Source organism: Phocoena phocoena, chromosome 9, assembly GCF_963924675.1.
Source record: "Phocoena phocoena chromosome 9, mPhoPho1.1, whole genome shotgun sequence".
Classification (NCBI taxonomy): Eukaryota; Metazoa; Chordata; class Mammalia; order Artiodactyla; family Phocoenidae; genus Phocoena; species Phocoena phocoena.
The window spans coordinates 57921924-57941761 of record NC_089227.1 but is presented as its reverse complement, the minus strand read 5'-3'; the positions used below and the strand labels follow the sequence as shown (position 1 = coordinate 57941761).

Here is a 19838-nt window from a genome sequence, read left to right as displayed (position 1 = left end):
CGTCTCTAGATAATCAACCTTTTAAACAATTCTCCTGTTTTCAGCCCTGAACCTTCCCTTCCTTGCCTTTTGCAACTCCTGGCACCTCCAAGTCCAGGGCCTCTCGGGGCTAGAAGCATGGGCCAGGAGGGGAACCCAGTGGGTTCCCCTCCTGGCCCGTGCATCTCCCCTGCTGCAGGCACTTGAGACTATAGCTTCCTCTACTCTTCTGAGTCACTTGTCACTCCTGTATGAGTTTTCCATCTTCCAAAACACTGGTCCAAACCACTTGTCTGCTGATGTCTCCCCTTTTTTTCTATCCCTGGAGAGGTTTTCATTCCTTTGTTTCTTCCTTTAGTGGGGCCTTGGATGGTGAAGGAAAAAAACGCCTTTGATCAATCTGCCATGTTTGACCCCAAATCTTCCATTTTCTCATCATAAAATTAGTGTATCCATTTAATAATGGTGATGCATCTCCTACATGCCTGCCCCTGGGCTGAGTGCTGGAGAGAGGAAAGAAATTGAGATGATTCATCTCTGAGAAATGTGGGAAGGGGAAAGGATGTGCCCAGCGTCTGCCTCTATGGTGGCACAAGTGCGGGGACAGTGCTGGGGATGAGGTGATGCAGAAAAGGGAGGAGGGATGCACGCGCTCAGCCAGGGATGTTGTGGAAGGCTCTGCTGAATAAACTAAAACTCTGTGATTTTGTCAGTTCAGCTGTTGGGGGGAAGACTGAGAACAGACTGTGCCCATTAATTGTTACCAAGTGAGTCCACAGAAAAGTGGTGTTTCCATCCCAGACTTTCAGTATCCCTCATCTGGCTGGGTGGGCCTTTTCCTCTCCAGGATCTTCCGGGTCTGCCTTCCCACTCACGTCATCTCAGGCCTCCCACTGTTGCCCTCCACGCAGAGCAAAGAGCCCAGCATTTGGAGGATATAGAATTTGAAGAAGGCCTTCTTGGGCAGGGGCGGCGTGATATCCTGTCTCCCCCTCCCTGCTGCCTCCCAGCCTGCAAATAGCTCATTGCTGATAGAGGCCTCATTAGTCTTGTTGAGAGGTAGTATGGCTGGTTTCTGACATTCTTAAATTGGAAATAAATACAGGCATATAAATCCCAGCAATGTAGACTAGCTGAAGCACAGCCAGAGCCCATGAGCTCCTCAGTTAGCTTCTGTTAACCCAGCAAATAGAGTTTTCCTGGAAGCTTGAAGATAACGCTACAAAAGACTCAACATAGGTCCCAAATCCAGGCACTTTGGTGGACGTTGGTTCCCAACACCAGAGACAGCAGAGCTGATGAATACAGGCCTCCCTGATTGAACAAGGTGTGCTGTTTGCCCTCCTTTCATCATGTTTAACTCTAGTTCCTATCCAGAAGGGTCTGAAGACTGTCCTTCCCTTATTTCTGCCGTTTGCTTGGCTTTTCTCTTAACTACTTGAGAAGTCATGGGAGCTGGTGCTGCGACATTGAGCCTTTTGCCATTTAATTGACTCTATAAAACCACAGGGCAGTAGGACCAGATGAGCTACAGCGAGCTTCCACTTTGTGTCTCGTCCTTACTGTAGAACTGTGTGTTCAAGCTATTACCCTGAACTAGGAATGGTAGAAGAAGCACATTGCTGTCTACTGTGGAGGGTACTACGTTTTAGAAACTTTGAAGTTGATAGGTTTTTATTGCTTGGGTATCTTAAAATACATTTTCATATTTGAATTCCTTTATCTTCAGTCAGCCTGAAATCTGTGAGAGTGCAAGGGGTGATATGAGACAGAAAACAGTCAACTCTTAGTGGGTTTTTTTGGCTGTGCCCTGCCCTGCTGAGAAATTTGAGGTTCATCTTCCTGTCCCTTCTTTGTGATATAAGAGTGGTAGAGCATTGCTGCATGAGGCTGTAGGTAGCCACAGTATGGGATGCTTTACTTTCTTGCCAGTTGCCAGTTTAAGGAACATCGTGTGGCCATGAAAAATTCAGGCGTTTCTATCCCACAGACCATTTACTGAGATGGATTTTATCTCTGGGCAACGGTAGCCAACGTTCCAGGTTCACCTTTTGATCAGTGCCATAAACAAGCCAGAGAAATATCTGGGAGATTGTGCACTATGGCCACTGAACTTCATATCACATTTCTTATTGTAGCGACTTGTGCAAAAACTGTCTCGGTGGTGTGGCACGTGGCTTACAGAAGTTGTTCTTGTTGTAGTCAGTAATTTCCAATGGACAGTGTTACTCTCCAGTTCATTCTGCTAATGACGTTCCGTCTTCATGAGGAGGACGTCATCGTCCTGCTGTGAACACCCGAGGCCCTTGTCACTCCAGTCCTCTCCTGTAGAGAGTTTTTAGCATCAGACAGTTACTTTTTGGTCAGGGAGGGAGAAATAATGAAGGCGGCTATTTTACTTTTACTGAATGCGAAGTGCTCCACAGTGTAATTAAATCCATAAAATGGTGAGTCATGATCATTGCACGCCAGTCAGCCAGGAAGTGGGTGACAGAGCTGATGTCTATTCGCGACCAGCCCCTGATGCTTTTCCTCTGGTAGCACTTGTGCAGGCTTCTCCTGATTTGTGGGCACCAAGTACCTAATTTCGTTTTAAGAACACGAAGCTTTCATGGATGCTCTAAAGGTTGCCCAAGGAAACATTTAATCTGAAAGAGATGTCTCAGGCCTGGTGGACATGTGTCTGGAAGTTCTACTTTCTTGTCGGTTACCGGGGTCTGCATTCTAGAAAAACAGGAGAATCCTGCCTGAGGTGCTTCCAGATGGTTTTGTTGTTGTTGTTATGGAAAGGCATTTGGAAGCTTCTGGAAGTCCATTTCACCGCTCATAATTTGAGGGTATGTGAGCATAAATCTAGCCTAGGTTATGGAAGATGGTGGAACAAAGAAAACAGTGTTTCTGTAGGCCAGGGATCTATCAGTACAACAGCCTCAGGTGCATATGTAATCATCATAGGAGGCAGAGGAAATGCTGAGTTACTGATCTGTTCTCACTTGCGCTGCCAAAACCTCAAGACCCAATGTGATGGAGCCATTCAGAGAACCTTTGTCTCTTGTTTCAGAATTTGGCTTTCATGGCTTGCGATGGCAACGACCCAGGAAGCAGGATTTCTGAATAGTGTGTCCCTGAAATTCTTGGCATAGGAAAAATAATAAAGTGAACATGAGATTCTTAACTATAACACCAATAAAAAAATCGCCACTACTGTCCAGTTTTAGTCTGGGAGTGGAAAGCATTGTAAATTGATTTTGATGCTGTCATTTTTGCCACCTGTGCTCTATGCCACTGTGGTCTGCACCCCCTACCCCCATCACCTGTTAACGCACTTTGGAGTTAGCATGTATATCTTACATCCACCATGGGCAGTAAACACTTCCTGTACCAAGGTGCTTGAAACAATATCTGTCATTACATCAAAGAAGGTGTTATTGCCAAGTGCAGCTGGAAGAGTTCTAATAATGAGATGGTTTTAAACGAGGTTGTAATGAAATCTGTGTGAAATGTCTAAACCTTTTTCTAAGAAAACAAAAATGTGTTCACGTTTCTTTATAGTCTTACTATAGCAACATTGTTTTTGCATATACTTAGCACAATCATTTCTCTACATGAGAAGTTTGAATATATTTCTAGTTGTTAAAAGTGCATGTTTTGGTGCTATGTTGGAGAAGCACTGTTAGGGAACTTTGCTCTGGTGTTGAATTCTCTCTCTTCAAGGGGGAAAAAACCCTCTGATGAATGTGGTGTTTGTGGATTCTGAACCAGCATGAGAATTTCTGATTGAGAGTCTAGAAAAGTTATAATAAACATACAGTTAAGAAGGAGAAGAGTTGCCCTCTAGAATGTGAATCCAAACCCAGGAAAGTATGCAGTGAATAAGAACAGCGCTCAGTAGATTTTCAGATTGATGGAGCTTTCCAATGGCAACTAATTTGTTCCAGCATTGAAGTGAGCGTAATTAACAGAGCCTTTCTTTCTTAGGCCGATTAACCACCAAAAACCATGCCAACATTGTAACTGTAAGCCATGAAAACCAATATTTATGAGGGGGATTGTGCAAGAGTTTGTGTGACAGATGGACATTTTATCACTGTTGATGTTTGGAATTCTCTTGAAAAGTAATGCAATCTCTTGTTATTTATGAATGAATGAACAAATGATGGTGCTTTGCTGACTGAGTTGTCTTTAAAAAGCGGTCTACTAAATTAATCTTTTTCTCCATTTAGCCTCTGTTACTTTAGGTTAGGTAGCCACATATATTCTGATGTGAAAGCTGAAAAATCATAATTGTGTTTTTCTTTCAGATACGGATCCACGTGTTTTAGAAAAACAAGAATTACAGCAGCCAACCTATGTTGCCCTCAGTTACATTAATAGGTAAGCCATTTTCAGAATTTATAGCAACCTCATATCTGCCACATGTTTATTTTTTAAATGTATCTTTTTAACGGGGTAGGAAAAATGTTTTCAGTCTTCAGTTATTTACAGGAGATTATTTAAGATCAACTTCTATATGGAATTCTCTTGTTTCTGTGATGGGGAGAGGCAGGTTGTAGTTCTCTGTTCATAAGGCCGGAACGTGACTGATTTATAAGCTCATTCTGGAAGTAGTTTGCGTGCAGAGGTAGAATATACTCTTTTGACTTCATAGGGCAGTTTGGAGATGAATGGATTTATGTTTGAGTGAAACTTTTAAACCCTGGGGTGAAGAGGTGCTTTTATGAATTCAGAACATTGTTGGAATATCAGAATATATCAGGATATAACAAACTGAAATAATTTAATATCAAAGTTACTTAGTAGCAGTTCACCTTTTAGTAAAAACATTCTCAACTGACCCATCTGTGTTGAGTCACACGAGTTTTTCCTGAAACTGAACGTGCGAGCACGACCTTAGAGAACAGTTTAGAACCTAATATATTGGGTCTAAAAGAGGGCTTGTTGTTTCATCCAACTTAAATAATTAAGGAGACAGGGATTTTTGAAGAGAACCTGAAATCAACTGATGTTAGGAAAACACCCGCCCCCCCACCCCCACATGAGAAAAAGACAAAGGAAAAGCGAAACTAGTTTTTAATGGGAATGAAAAATTCTCGGCTGATAATTCAGTGCTTGAATTTCTATTGACTGTCCCCTGTTTATATAAGGCAAAGAGTGTTTCTGGTTTCTTGGTACCAGAGCTGAGGTTCAGGATCTGAGGTGGAAAGCTGGGAATGAATTATCTGTACTGTTTCATTTTAATGCCTTTTCAGAAAATTTACTTAAATCTTGTCTAGAGAAGGCTTTGAATTGGAGTCACTGTGCTCAGCTTTAAGTTCTTTTATGAAGCATGTTTTTTAAAGGATTCATTAATATAAACATCTATTTGCATATCTTCTTTGGGTTTCCTACTTATCAGCCTTTCCTGGAAGTGAGATAAAATATCTAGTTTTTCATTAACCATGATTTTGGGGCTGTTTTAAGTAGAACACCTTCAAAATCACATCAAATACAAATAAAGATGTATGTGCTTATCTGGATTTCTCACAAAACCCGTGTTGTTTCCCGAGTTTAGCACAGGTTTTGAAAAGTCTTTAAGTATGCATTAGAATTATGTGAAAGAAATGTATGTGAATTAGCCTAGTAACATTGAGGAATAGGATAAATAGTCTTATAGATCAATTATGGTATTGGATAGGACTTTTTAATAGTGTGGCTATTGTATTTTTGGTAAAATATGTTACCTGTGTATATACAAACGCGTGTATTATTAAGCCTTATTCTAATGAGAGTCTGTGAGATTTTTCACATTCATTCTTCCTGTGTGTATTGTCAGCCATGTGGGCAACAGGGATCTACTAATTACACAGACATTACACTTACTAAAGAAAGAAATATTCTGCCAGGTGTGATTTGGGACTCTAGTGAAGTTGAAGTATAGGGACAAGGGCCACAGACAAAAAACCCACCAGAGAACTTGAATCAAGTGTGATAGTTTAGTATAAACTGTGCAGTAGGATGTGCTTCAACCCTAGAGAGTCAGGGTGTAATCAGTGGGTGTGGACTTTCTGAGATGAGTCTTCTGGGTGTGGACTTTCTGAGATGAGTCTTCTGGAAGAAAATGAGCATTTAAAAAAATAACCTTTTATTATTATAGCCGTATATTGTAGAAAATTAGAAAATATAATCCAAAAAAAATTGTTTTTTATTAAAACATCACATTCCCGCCACCCAGATATCACTACTGGTAATACCTTAACACACATTTTTCAGATCACTTTTAAAGTATACTATATAATAGCAACTGTACTTCAGTAATTAGTTAATAAATACATACATACATATATACATACGTACAAAACAATATAATTTTTAACCCAAAGCTGTACATACTCTTCTGCAGCCTGCTCAGTTGTGCCACTGATCTCTACTTTTTCAGTACATTTGCATCTAATCTAATACCCTTATCATATGCAGGTTTCCCCAGGTGATCTAAACAAGTCCATTATTGCTGTTTTTCTAACCCAGTGTCCAATCCAGAACATCATATTGCACCTGGATGTTTTGCCCCCCAAGTTTCTTTTAATCTGGCACAGTGACTTGTTGAAGAGGTGGGCCAGCGTCCCACAGAATACGTCCGCCTTCTGGGTTTCCTTTAGGCTTTCTCCAAGAGACTATTTGGCAGGTTCCTCTGTGTCCTTTATTTGCTATAAGCTGGAAGTTAGATCTGGAGAAGATGTGTCTTGAACTGGACATACTGTATTTAGAGGTCTGAGACAATAAAGAATTCGCCATATCCTGTCCTGGCTGGTAGAGAAGCAGACGTATGTAGGGGATTGAGATGTTTATTCGTGATCTTTAAGTCAAGAGAAGGACTGTGTATGGAAGGTTGCCCAGGTTACTAACAGCCCTTCTCACTCGGGATCCCTCTGTGGACAGTGCCGCATACATAACAGGACTGAACACATGGTAGACCCTCTAGATATTGGTGTGTAGGTGATAAATACCTGGTAGACGGAAAAGAGAGCTGAGCAATGGAGAACTGCAAGGAGGAAGCCAAGTCTGGCCATAGGGGAAAAAAATGCTAAAAGGAGCCTTAAGGGGACTGGATACACTAAAACTCCTAGAGGAAAACATAGGCAGAACACTCTTTGACATAAATTGCAGCAATATTTTTTTGGACCCGTCTCCTAGAGTAATAGAAATAAAAACAAAAATAAACAAATGGGACCCAATTAAACTTAAAACCTTTTGCACAGCAAAGGAAACCACGAATAAAATGAAACGACAACCTATGGAATGGGAGAAAATATTTGCAAACGATGCGACCAACAAGGGATTAATTTCCAAAATATACAAACAGTTCATACAGCTTAATATCAGAAAACCAAACAACACAATCAAAAAATGGGCAGAAGATCTAAATAAACATTTCTCCAAAGAAGACATACAGATGGCTAACAGGCACATGAAAAGATGCTCGGTATCGCTAATAGAGAAATGCAAATCAAAACTACAATGAGGTATCACCTCACACCGGTCACAGTGGCCATCATCGAAAAGTCTATAAATAATAAATGCTGGAGAGGGTGTGGAGAAAAGGGAACCCTCCTACCCTGTTGGTGGGAATGTAAATTGATGCACCCACTATGTACAATAGTATGGAGGTTCCCTAAAAACTAAAAATAGGGTTACCATATGATCCAGCAATCCCACTCCTGGGCATATATCTGGAGAAAACTCTAATTCAAACTCTAATTCAAAAAGATACATGCACCCCAATGCTCAGAGCAGAGCTATTTATAATAGCCAAGACATGGAAGCAACCTAAATGTCCCTCAATTACTACTCAGAATATTAGCTGTAAAAAATAAGGGCTTCCCTGGTGGCGCAGTGGTTGAGAGTCCGCCTGCCGATGCAGGGGACACGGGTTCGTGCCCCGGTCCTGGAAGATCCCACATGCCGCGGAGCAGATGGGCCCGTGAGCCATGGCCGCTGAGTCTGTGCGTCCAGAGCCTGTGTTCTGCAACGGGAGAGGCCACAACAGTGAGAGGCCCGTGTACCACAAAAGAAATAAAAATAAAATAATGCCAGCAACATGGATGAACCTAGAGATTATCATATTAAGTGAAATAGGCAGAGAAAGACATATCATATAATATCACTTATATGTAGCTTTTTAAAAAAATGATACAAGTGAACTTATTTATAAAACAGAAATAGACTGACAGACACAGAAAACAAACTTATGGTTACCAAAGGGGAAAGAGGGGGAAGGGATAAATTAGGAGTTTGGGATTAACATATACACACTATTATATATAAAATATAATAAATAAACAACAAGGTCCTACTGTACAGCATAGGGAACTATATTCAGTATTTTGTAATAACCTATAATGGAAAAGAATCTGAAAAAGAACATATATATATATGTATAACTGAATCACTTTGCTGTACACCTGAAACTAGCACAACTTTGTGAAACAACTATACTTCAATTAAAAAAGAAAAGAAAAAAAATTGGGATAAAAAGGAGTCTTAAGGGCCTTTGATCTGGAAGGGAAACATATTGAAATTCACATGAAGCCAGTAAACATGCAAGAAGAGAGTAATAAAGGTTAGATAATAAAAGAAAGTCAGCTAGATGGCAATATCCTGAATACTGCAGAAAAGAGTACTTTTCAAAAAAAAAATTGAACAAATAAGGTTTTTTTTTCCCCTTAAACCTCAGGGGGAAATAAAATCTTTGCTGAGCAGTGAAGACAGGAAAAGAATTAATATTTTTCTGCTCATATATCTGTTTATGCAACTCTGATTTTCTTTTGGGCACCTCAAAATTGAGTTGAAACTTTCTTTGGCAATGACACTGACTGAAATTGCAGAGTTAGGGTACTTAAAATGGAGCTAGCTTTTTGGATTAAAAAAAAAAAAAGAACTGAGTGGAAATCGGAGAGCCTTTGTTTATACCTATTTTAAATTGCTTTACTCTCTCGAACATAATGTGTTGAACAACCTTTAATTCCTTTAAAAGCGCATCTGTTACAACACCTGAGCAAATTTTAAAATAAAAATAGTTTAATGAGAAAGAGGGAGATGGAGTGAATTAGTGAGGGTTGAAGGAGTAGTTCCGGGGAAAAAAGATAGATATGGATTCTGAGGATAGGAAGTTCTGTTGATTTTGTGACGTTAGCAACAATGACAAGTTCATGTAATAGGAAATTTAATTGCTTAGTTTGTATAATATTTATACACCTGGCAAAAAGGTATAAAGGGCAAGAAGAAAAGCTAGATTTTGGATAGAGGAGACAATATAGAAGAAATGATACTAGAAAGAGCAAACATAACTCTTTCTACGTCTTGAGCTCTATGCGAAGCATTTTTCACATTACTTAGTTCATGTAATCTTCACAGTGACCACATAAAAGAAGTACTGTGATGATCTTCATTTTACAGGTTCAGAAGTTGAGACTCAGAGACGTTAAGTAACTTGCCCTAGGTCCCCGGCTGGTAGAAAGTGGAGTATTGGGTTCAGACCTGCACAGTTAGGCTCCAGACCTGTGTTTCTAATCGCTCTACAGGCTGCCTTGTTGGGATATCAGAGAGTAAAGTACTAGCTTAGAAGAGTAAGAGGAGAATGTAGAAAACTAATGATGAAAAAATCGGGTAGGACAGCTGGGCAGAGGGGATGCAGAAGGACATAAAGATGAGATTAATTACCGTGCTGTAGATAATTGGAGGGTAACAACCTAATAAAATTAAACAGTAGGAGACAGCAGAAGCAAAAAAATTGCTATGAGAAAGGTGACCAGGAGCTCCTAAGTGATGTATTGCTGCAAGGAAACTGGCTTGAGCGTGCAGGGCACAACCTAGCACAGCAGGCTTCAGCTAGAGTGGGGAAGGATGTCCACCACCACCTCTCACCAGTAGGCAGGTGATAGGTGCGCTGCGGGGTGAAGTCAGGCATCTCCTTAGAAAGGTTGATGAGAAGCGCTGGGCTGCATCTGGGTATTTCCTTCAAGTTATTGTTATATAGTCCAGGTAGCTGCCTCGAGGTGACAAGATAGCTTATTAATAACTTGTGACTCCCCAGAAATGGGTAATTGGGATAACTTAAAGACATGATAATGGACATGACTATAGCTGTTAATTACACTATTTTCTCTACAAAATGTTTGTATTAAAATAATTGAATTTTCCAAATTGACTTTTAATTTTTTAAATGTGTATATAATTTTAGTGTAAACTATAAAGGAATATCATGACTAGGCACAAATGGGTACCGTCTTGCACTCAATTCTTGTCATTTACTACCTAATAAGCATGTAATATTCTCTCATTCCTAAACTACAGCTCTACTAGAATTCTCTTTGTAAGACTCCCTGCACCACTTGGCATAATAGTAGTTAGGTATGACCTCCTCTAAAAATGAATTTTTGTTTAGCTTAGTGTTTGCTATTAAACAGCAAATTCTAGTCCCTAGAATAGTAATTCCAATGGATGTTTGCCAGCTCTCCTCTCCCTCTCTCCCTCTCTCCCTCTCTCCCTCTCTCCCTCTCTCCCTCTCTCCCTCTCTCCCTCTCTCCCTCTCTCCCTCTCTCTCCCTCTCTCTCCCTCTCTCTCCCTCTCTCTCCCTCTCTCTCCCTCTCTCTCCTTCTCTCTCCCTCTCTCTCCCTCTCTCTCCCTCTCTCTCCCTCTCTCTCCTTCTCTCTCCCTCTCTCTCCCTCTCTCTCCCTCTCTCTCCCTCTCTCTCTCTCTCTCCCTCTCTCTCTCTCTCTCTCTCTCTCCCTCTCTCTCTCACACACACACACACACACACACACACACAAACACAAACACAAACACAAACACACAGACAAAACTCATTTATTCCCAAATAGTTCTGTGGTCAATTGATTTGAGGAAATCTGGAGTTAAATAACATGGGTTTCTTTACCACAGGATTTAATCAGATCATCTCCTATGCTGATATGCATTTTAAGTCTCCAAGAGAGATAGTATAATTTTCATATGTACCTGATCCCAGAGCACTTTTTCTTGAAGCATCTGATGGGACTAGTTCTGCTAGTTGGGGGCTGCTAGAATTCAGTCACTTCCACTTACATCCTCAACTTCCCCAAGGAACCATGAAGCCTTTTATTCAGGACAGCCTGCTCGTCTTTTTCTGATTCAAAATGCAGAACACTACCATTTCCCTCCTGTTCAACTGGGAAGAACAAGGACAAAATTCTGCCCTTATACGCCAACTCCATCAACTTCTACTCTGTGCCTGTTTGAATAGTGATCCATTTGCTTCTCTCAACCTGCCCAGACACCTAGGTGGTTTCTATTAAAAATAACATACAGATGGCCAAGAAGCACATGAAAAGCTGCTCAGCATCACTAATTATTAGAGAAAGGCAAATTAAAACTACAATGAGGTATCACCTCACACCAGTTAGAATGGGCATAATCAGAAAATCTACAAACAACAAATGCTGGAGAGGCTGTGGAGAAAAGGGAACCCTCTTGCACTGTTGGTGGGAATGTAGATTGATACAGCCACTATGGAGAACAGTATGGAGGTTCCTTAAAAAACTAAAAATAGAATTACCATATGACCCAGCAATCCCACTACTGGGCATATACCCAGAGAAAACCATAACTCAAAAAGACACATGCACCCCATTGTTCATTGCAGCACTATTTACAATAGCCAGGTCATGGAAGCAACCTAAATGCCCATCAACAGACGAATGGGTAAAGAAGATGTGGTACATATACACAATGGAATATTACTCAGCCATAAAAAGGAATGAAATTGGGTCATTTGTAGAGACGTGGATGGATCTAGAGACTGTCATACAGAGTGAAGTAAGTCAGGAAGAGAAAAACAAATATTAACGCATATATGCTCACCCTAGAAAAACGGTACAGATGAACCGGTTTGCAGGGCAGAAATAGAGGCACAGATGTAGAGAACAAACATGGACACCAAGGGGGGAAAGCAGTGGGGGGGAGGTGAATTGGGAGGTTGGGATTGACATATATACACTAATATGTATAAAATAGACAAGTAATAAGAACCTGCTGTATAAAAAAATTTAAAGAAACAATAAATAAATAAACTTTTTTTATTTGTTTAGAAATGATCCCTGTTTCTTCCCGCCCATCTCCAATGTCATTCTCTTCTCTCTCTAAGGAATAGAGCAATGTGGTGGTGAAGAGCATGCGAGCAGGAGTCAGACTGCTTAGGTTTAAGTGCTGTCTCTGCTATGCGTGAGCTATGTGAGCAAATCGACAAGTCTCAGCCTCTGTTTCCTCAACTCTAGTGATAATAATAATACCTTCCTAACAGTGGGCATTAAATCAGTGTGGACAAAGCACATATAGCAGTCAGTGCCTGGGACATAGGAAGTGTTGTATAAGTAATAGGTCTTTCATTATTCTTTATATTCTGCTCATGCTAAGTCTCCCTTTTCTCTATCAAGTCAGTAATTAGAGGAACAACTGCAGAGGAAGCATTGCTTTGGAGCCAGGCCAGAACAGTTCCTACCAGGAAAGAAGCTCCACGAGGGCAGGGATACTTTCTATATCCCACGACTGTGTCCCCAGCCCCCAGAACAGTATCTGGCACATAGTAGACTCAATAAATGTTTATTGAATGAGGAAATGAGTGAGTACGAATTTTCATATGAGTGAATGAGAGAGTGAATAAATCATTGATTCTAGGGACACTTCTCTGAGACACCAGGAGCCTCTACTTCCCATGTGCACTGAGAGGGCTATGTGATAAAAATGGAGTGGGGTACAACTTTTATTCAGTATTCACATGGAATGAAGCAGAAAGTATGCTAAACAGTGGCAACTGCCAATTCCCCCACCATAAACAACTGGACAGATGGATGAGACTGTGGTTTTCAAGCTCTGGACAATAGGCAGTACCAGATGATTCCTGAGATAAAGGAGACTTTAGGAGGTGAGCCCTGTGGTCATCTGGCTCACTGACAGGACAATTTCCTTACTGCAGTCGAGTGAGCTAGAACCCAAAGAGAGGGGTCAGAGTTAGGGCAACTAAAGCTGCTGGAATCTGTAGCACAGGGAGACTGGAGATGAGAGATCTGTGCAGAAAGGGACCACAAAGGTCTGTATGAAGGTCCTTCATGAGTCCATGGCTGAGAGTGGACATGTTCAGGGTAAGACTGTGAGTCTTACCGAAGAGCAGCAGCTACAGGGGTAAGGATGGAACAGCAAGACCGGAGGTCAAGCAGTACTGGTAGGCATTGCATTCTAGCCCAGCCAGCGTGGAAACAACAACCTGTTAATACCCTAATCTTCCAACTGAGGTACCAGAAAGACTCAAATTAGAGATAAGGACTTTGTTCTAGAGTGTGGCCTGCTCTAGAGATAGCCTAACAGCTCCTAAAACCAAGACTCCCATAAGTTTTTCAGAGGAGACAGTTTCGAGGTGAGTGCTGACAAGTTAGAAGGTCTTGGGAAACACTTTGGGCTTTCGCAGATCGGCCTTAATAAACCATAAATGTAGGCCTACACAAGTTCAACATGATCAGCCTGAAACTGAGCTGTCTGCTAGAACAAAAATCAATAGTCTTCACAGAAATTAATCAGATACACAATGTCTAATACACAATAAAAAATTACTAGACATGAAAGGCTTAGGAAAGTCTTACTCTTCAGTGTGAAAAAAAAAAAAAAAAAAAGCAGTCAATAGACACCCTCCCTGAGATGGCTCAGGTGTTAGATTTAGGAAATAAAGACTTAAAAGCAGTCATTATAAATGTGTTCAAGACGTAAAGGAAAAATATACTAAATAAGAGTGTTTTGAATGAAAATAAAATTAGTCTGGATGCTTTTTTAAAAAAAATTCTCCTACCAGAATCTGAACTACTTAATGAAAGCTTTCTTCCTCTTTCTTTCATTCCCACTCCAAAACCTCACCTAATTCCCCCAAACCCTCACTCTTGCTATTTCAGTTGGACTTATTTTTGCCAGACTATAGTCAGTCATGGCCTCATAAAAAAGGCTGTAATTGGCCAAGTGTGTACTGCCCTTCTATTTATTTTATACAAACAAGCCTGAAGCATTTGACTTTGTTTTAAATCTGAAAGCAGTGGATTTCTTTTTCATGAAACTACCTGTTGTGGTCTTCTGAGAGCAATCATTTATTACAGTACAAGACATGCTTTCCTATTTCCCTCTGTCCACCAGATCTGAGGTTCTGCTGTGTGCCCCGGCCCCAGACTGAAGTTTGTAGCCTAATGTATGCCATAAACATGTTGCATGCTGTCAGATCTCAAATACCAGACATTGTGCTACCATTTTCTTAGCCTATGTTCTTATGGACATCAGTTGAAACAAAGCCGAGATGGCTGCCTGCCAGATTCTCCTTGTAATATCTCTAACCTGATTTGGCTTGCTCATTGTGTACTGCAAGACCCATGTACTCTCAGGAGACACTGGGAAGCTGGAAAGAGCCCTTATGTGACATTTTGGCTTTTGCTCCAACAGAATTAGCTTGTGCTGTTGGCATAAAACACATGGTGGGAGAGGTGAGTCTTGGCAGAGCTGGGTGATATGATTCGCTTCTTAGGTACTGGGCCTCCCTGTATAACTTACTTGTCATCTACAGTTAGGGCAATCAGCATGTTAAAACAGGCTGCTTATACAACTCAAATCATACTGGGCCATTTTTTAGTCTTTCTTATGTCTACCCGTAAGTATTTGTAATTGTTCTTTTTATGCATCTTTAAGTCCATTTCAAAGCTGCATTACATTTTTTCAAAATCTTCAAACTTATTGGTCGAAAGAGATTCAGTGATATTGAAACCATTTAGAAATAGTCTTAGATTTCCTTTTTTTCTCCCCTTTGTAGAAACCCATTTCTTGGACTTTGTCCTAAGCAAGAGCTGCTATATTTTCAATATCTCCAGCTGTGACATTTCCCTGTGGATCAGAGTCTCCAGTACCGCCTCCCTCTTGTGCCCTCTTCCTGGCACCACATTTACCCAGAGACCTCTAGGATCTCAGCCCTTCCTTCCTTGCTTACCTCCACATTCGGGCTGGTTGCTGGATATTAGCTTTGAATTTACCAATTTAGATTAATCCCTCATCCCAGGGCCCTTGCCCACTCATTGTCTCCAGTCTCAGCCTCAGGTCAACCTGACATGATGTGCCTCGCTTCTCAGGCTAGCTGCTGAGAGTCGCTACAGAAAAGTGCCTTACAGCACAATGTGTTCCACCACAAACACAACCATTCCAACCTCAGCTGGACCCTCAAGACTGTCCCATAATCCTTTCATCCCAAGTTAAAACCTTGCTAAACTTACCACAGTCAGTTTCAAGTGCTTCCCATTGTATTAATGTTCCTAAAGGACTTCCCAGTCCCCTCATCAGCAGATGTTCTCAGTTCCTGTCCAGAAAAGATGGAGACCATTTCTGCATCCCGTCTCAACTTCTCTCTTTTCCGTCTCCAATCTCATCTGGATTTTTCATCCATGTTCTGTTCATTCTCTCTCTCCCTTGTTCAAAGCTGGCGTCAAGGCCCATACTCCACAGCCATCTCTCGTCTATGTGGCCTTAAACCCCCTATTGTCTGACTTCATTTAGTCACACTTCATATATCCTAAGGTCTGGTCTATCCTAAGAATGCCCTGTCCATTTCTGTTTTCTCTTCATGGATAACTACGTCATCTTCCCTGAGACCTTCCCCTACTTGGCTTACCAAATTTGATGCCCTTGGCCACTGTCTGTTTCTGAAACCATTTCCTCCCTTGCACCCACAAACTCGTCCTGTCCTGATTTTTCTCCTACCTCTTGGCCACACAAATAGAGGCTTCTCCCTAAGTTTTGTCCCTAGAATTTTGCTTTTCCGTCTTTATTCACTCCATTCTTTGAGTTTAGCTCTCACTTCTGTGGAGAGGACTCCCAACCCCTAATGCCAGGATTTCTCCAATTCTCATTTCTAACTGCCGGTTGGTACATGAATGTTCAGTACAGGCTCAGTTCATCCAGTGCTGGGCCCATTTTTTCACATCCCCCTCCAAAATGGCTTCTCCTTTTTGGATTCATAATGTTGTTTCATGATGCCTACCCATTCATTAGCCTAGGAAGCTTGGAGTTAATTATTTTCTACCCACCACTTTCTCTCACCCCCATTTCCAAAGAACCAGGCACCAAATCTGTAACATCTGCATCCTCATCACCTTTTTAAAAAAATTAATTTATTTATTTTATTTATTTATCTTTGGCTGCTTTGGGTCTTCGTTGCTGCACGCGGGCTTTCTCTAGTTGTGGCGAGTGGGGGCTACTCTTCGTTGCAGTGCACGGGCTTCTCATTGCGGTGGCTTCACTTGTTGTGGAGCACGGGCTCTAGGCACGTGGGCTTCAGTAGTTGTGGCACACAGGCTTCAGTAGTTGCGGCTCACGGGCTCTAGAGTGCAGGCTCAGTAGTTGTGGCGCACGGGCTTAGTCGCTCTGCAGCATGTGGGATCTTCCTGGACCAGGGCTTGAACCCGTGTCCCCTGCATTGGCAGGCGGATTCTTAACCACTGCGCCACCAGGGAAGCCCCCTCATCACCTTTTGAACACTTCCCCTGCTACCGTCCTTCCTTGAAACTCTAACTCCCTGTTTCGGATTGTCTCAAGAACTCATGAACCTCTCTGCCTGCCTCCACCCTGAGTGCCAGCTGCCATCAGAAGATTGGTCAAAAGTATCAGTCCATCAGCACCAGGTACAAAAACCTTCCATGCTTTGCCCTCAGCTTGCCGTGTTCTTCCTCTTTTCTTCACTCTTTCCTGGCTGTGACAATTTTGCTCTTCAAGATCAACTTTTAATTCTACCTATTTTATGAAGGTTCCCCACAATCCCAGAATGATTTGTTGAAATCTTTAAGTTCGTTTTCCAAAATCCTAGCATTTACACACTTTGCTGTGACCATTGACTCATAGAATTTAGATTTGTGTACAAATGTATTTAAGATCAGTAGCTTATCTCCTCTCTCCCCAACTCCCCACCAAGCCTCCTACCCCAGAGCAACCAACATCGTAGTGGGTCTCCATCTACATTTGTACTCAGGTGCAGACATGTATTGTAGGGGTTTGGTTGTTGGTGACATTTGTTTTTTTATAAAAAATGGGAGCCTGAAATATATATATGTATGTGTATATGTGTGTGTGTGTGTGTATATGTGTGTGTGTATATGTGTGTGTGTGTATATGTGTGTGTGTGTATATGTGTGTGTGTGTGTGTATATGTGTGTGTGTGTGTATGTGTGTGTGTGTGTGTGTGTGTATAAATTGCGCACTTCTCTTTTTGATTTTCATTTAACATCTTTCGGGTCAAAGTTAGAGCTAGCTCTAACTCATTCTTTTAATACCTACGTAAAATTCTAAGAAACAGATGTATAATAGTTCAACCCTTTCACCACTGATTGGTGGACATTCAGGTTGTTGTCAGATCTGTTTGCATGTGTTTGTGTTTTTGCCACTAATAACAGGACTGCCACATGAATTAACCCGTTCATTCTGCACGCTGATATTCTTTGCTTGTGTTTCTACATTAGTAGACCCTAAGTCAGATCATCCCCCTCTCCCGCCAACGGCTTCCCGTCTCATGTGGAGTCAAAATGAAACTCCTCAGCATGGCTCACCAGGCCTCTGGGATGGGGCGCTCGCCACCTCTCAGCCTCACCCCTCACCAGCACAGCTCCTGCTTGGTGAGATCGCCCTGCTCCCAGCCCTTGTCCCCGCTAGTCCCTCTGCTGGGATGCTCTCCCTCCCATCAGAGCTTCACGCAGCTCCCTCCCTCCCCTCCTTCAGGTATCTGGTCACGTGTCACCTGCACAGCAGGCCTTCTCTGACCACCCGCTGAAATAGTTCCCTGTCGGCCTTACTCTGCTCTCTTGTTCTTTATGTTACTTATGACCACCTCAAATCACAGTTTAATTAATTGCTTTGTTGTTTGGTACCTGGCTCCCGCTGGAGAATGGGCGCTCCCTGGGTGCAGGGACTTTGTCTTGGTCATCACTGTGTCCTCAGCTTCCGGAACAGGGCCTGTTACATCATAGGTGGTCAGTGAATATGTCCTGAATAAGCGTGTGGCTAACAGTCGTAGTTTTATATGTATGTGTCTTGCGTTGCCCTCCCGTTGCGTGTTTTACTCATCTTTCTATTCCTTGCCTCTTCACACCTGACTATATGGCAAGCACTTTGCCTGTGGTATGAGATGCAGTCAAAGGACAGTTGTGCACGGTAGCAAATTTTAACATGAGGGACGACCTTGGAGATGCCCCTCCGCCTGCCACCATACACATTTAGAAAATGACTCAAGGCGCTACGCCTCTCTTATTTCATTTGGAAATTCAGATCGCTGGCAGTAATCTACTTGATTTATCGTTTTCCCCTTACGTGGAGCACCTCGGAGTTAATTAAGAAGGCCATGAATCTTCCCTCCGTTGCTCTCGTGCACTCCCCTTTGCTGGATGCTCTCATATTGCTGAGGCTGTTGATTTGGGACTCAAGTTGAAACATTACTTAATTTTCTCATATTGAGGTTCATTATGCTGAGCCTCAAGACTAGTCTTGCCTCTGAAGGCCCCTTCACTGGCAAGCTTTAAAATAGTTTCGTGTTCCCAGTTTCTAAATAACTTGTTCTCAATTCCGCTACGATGGCCAAGACCCTGCCTGTTGGCTCACAGTAGAGCAGCTGGGTCAGCCCCTTGGCCCCAGAAAGACCTCACCAGCCTCACAGTGTAGACTCTCAGCTCTGGTCCGTGCGTAGGTTGTTCCCAGCAATAGCAATGCAGACTTAGAGGGAAGAGCTACACGGCCATGCCCCGCAACACCACACAAGACCATCCGGCCCGAATAAGAGAAGACAGTCAAGTCATGAGAAAGCATTAGCCTTATGTCCTTAGAAGACCAAAGCTAAATTTTATTGAAATTGTCATGTTAAGGAAGAATGGAATGTGTAATACAGGAAATTACTTCCTTTGTCTCATCATTTTCAACACAGATTAGCTTCTGTTAGTTGAGCACCTACTGTGTGCAGGGCACAGGGCAATGCACTTCACTGCGTCATCCGTAATCTCACAATGACTCTGCCTCACAGCTCTGCTCTCCCTTTTATCCCTAATAAAATGAATTCCCAGGGAGGTTGTGGGACCTTTTAGTGCCTTGGACCCCTCTGGTGAGCTGGAGAAGCCTATGGACTATTTCCCAAAATAATATTTTTAAGTTCATAAGCTAAAATATATAATATTACAAAGAAAACCAATTATATTCCAATGCAATTGTCAAAATATTAAAATTATGAATTTTTGATATGTGCTTCTTAAGGCCTTAAACAAGAAAGCTTAAGTGCTGGGTGAATAGTTTCCATAATTTCAAATTAGTATGAATATAAACAATATTTTGAGATATCTGTTACAATTATACTGTGGTATCAAAATATCTGTGACATCTCTGGGTGCGAAGTCATAGACACTGCGAAAATACTATGATTAGTTGCCTATATTCATAATTGAAAGAAATGCTACATTTCAGTTAAAGGTTAGTGAAAGGTGTAATTTTTTAAATTCAAGTTCACAGGTCTCCTAAGTTCTATCCATGGTCCCTTTAGGTCCACATACCCCAGGTTAAGAACACCTCAGGTAGGTGTCACCGTTACTAAGTAACTTTCAGAGGTGAACGCAGATCCAAATTGACGCAATTCCAAAGTCGTTGCTTTTTCTTGTATGTCATGGTGCCTCCCCATACTATTACCTTGCTTTCCGTAAAAACTTCACATATTTTAGTCATCAGCGTACTGCCGTGTGGGGTAGGTCATGGCACAAACAAATAATAAAAATTAAAATGTATATAATAAACCTTTTTTTTTTAAACAA

General features: G+C 41.7%; 1 protein-coding gene across 1 annotated transcript in view; it reads left to right on the top strand.

Annotated features, from left to right (window-relative positions):
• JAZF1 (JAZF zinc finger 1) overlaps positions 1–19838 on the top strand; it is a 335532-nt gene that overhangs the window by 180406 nt on the left and 135288 nt on the right. The window contains exon 2 of the mRNA XM_065884193.1: positions 4281–4353. Within this exon, the coding sequence (XP_065740265.1) occupies positions 4281–4353 (73 nt within the window). The remainder of the gene's footprint in view (positions 1–4280; positions 4354–19838) is intronic.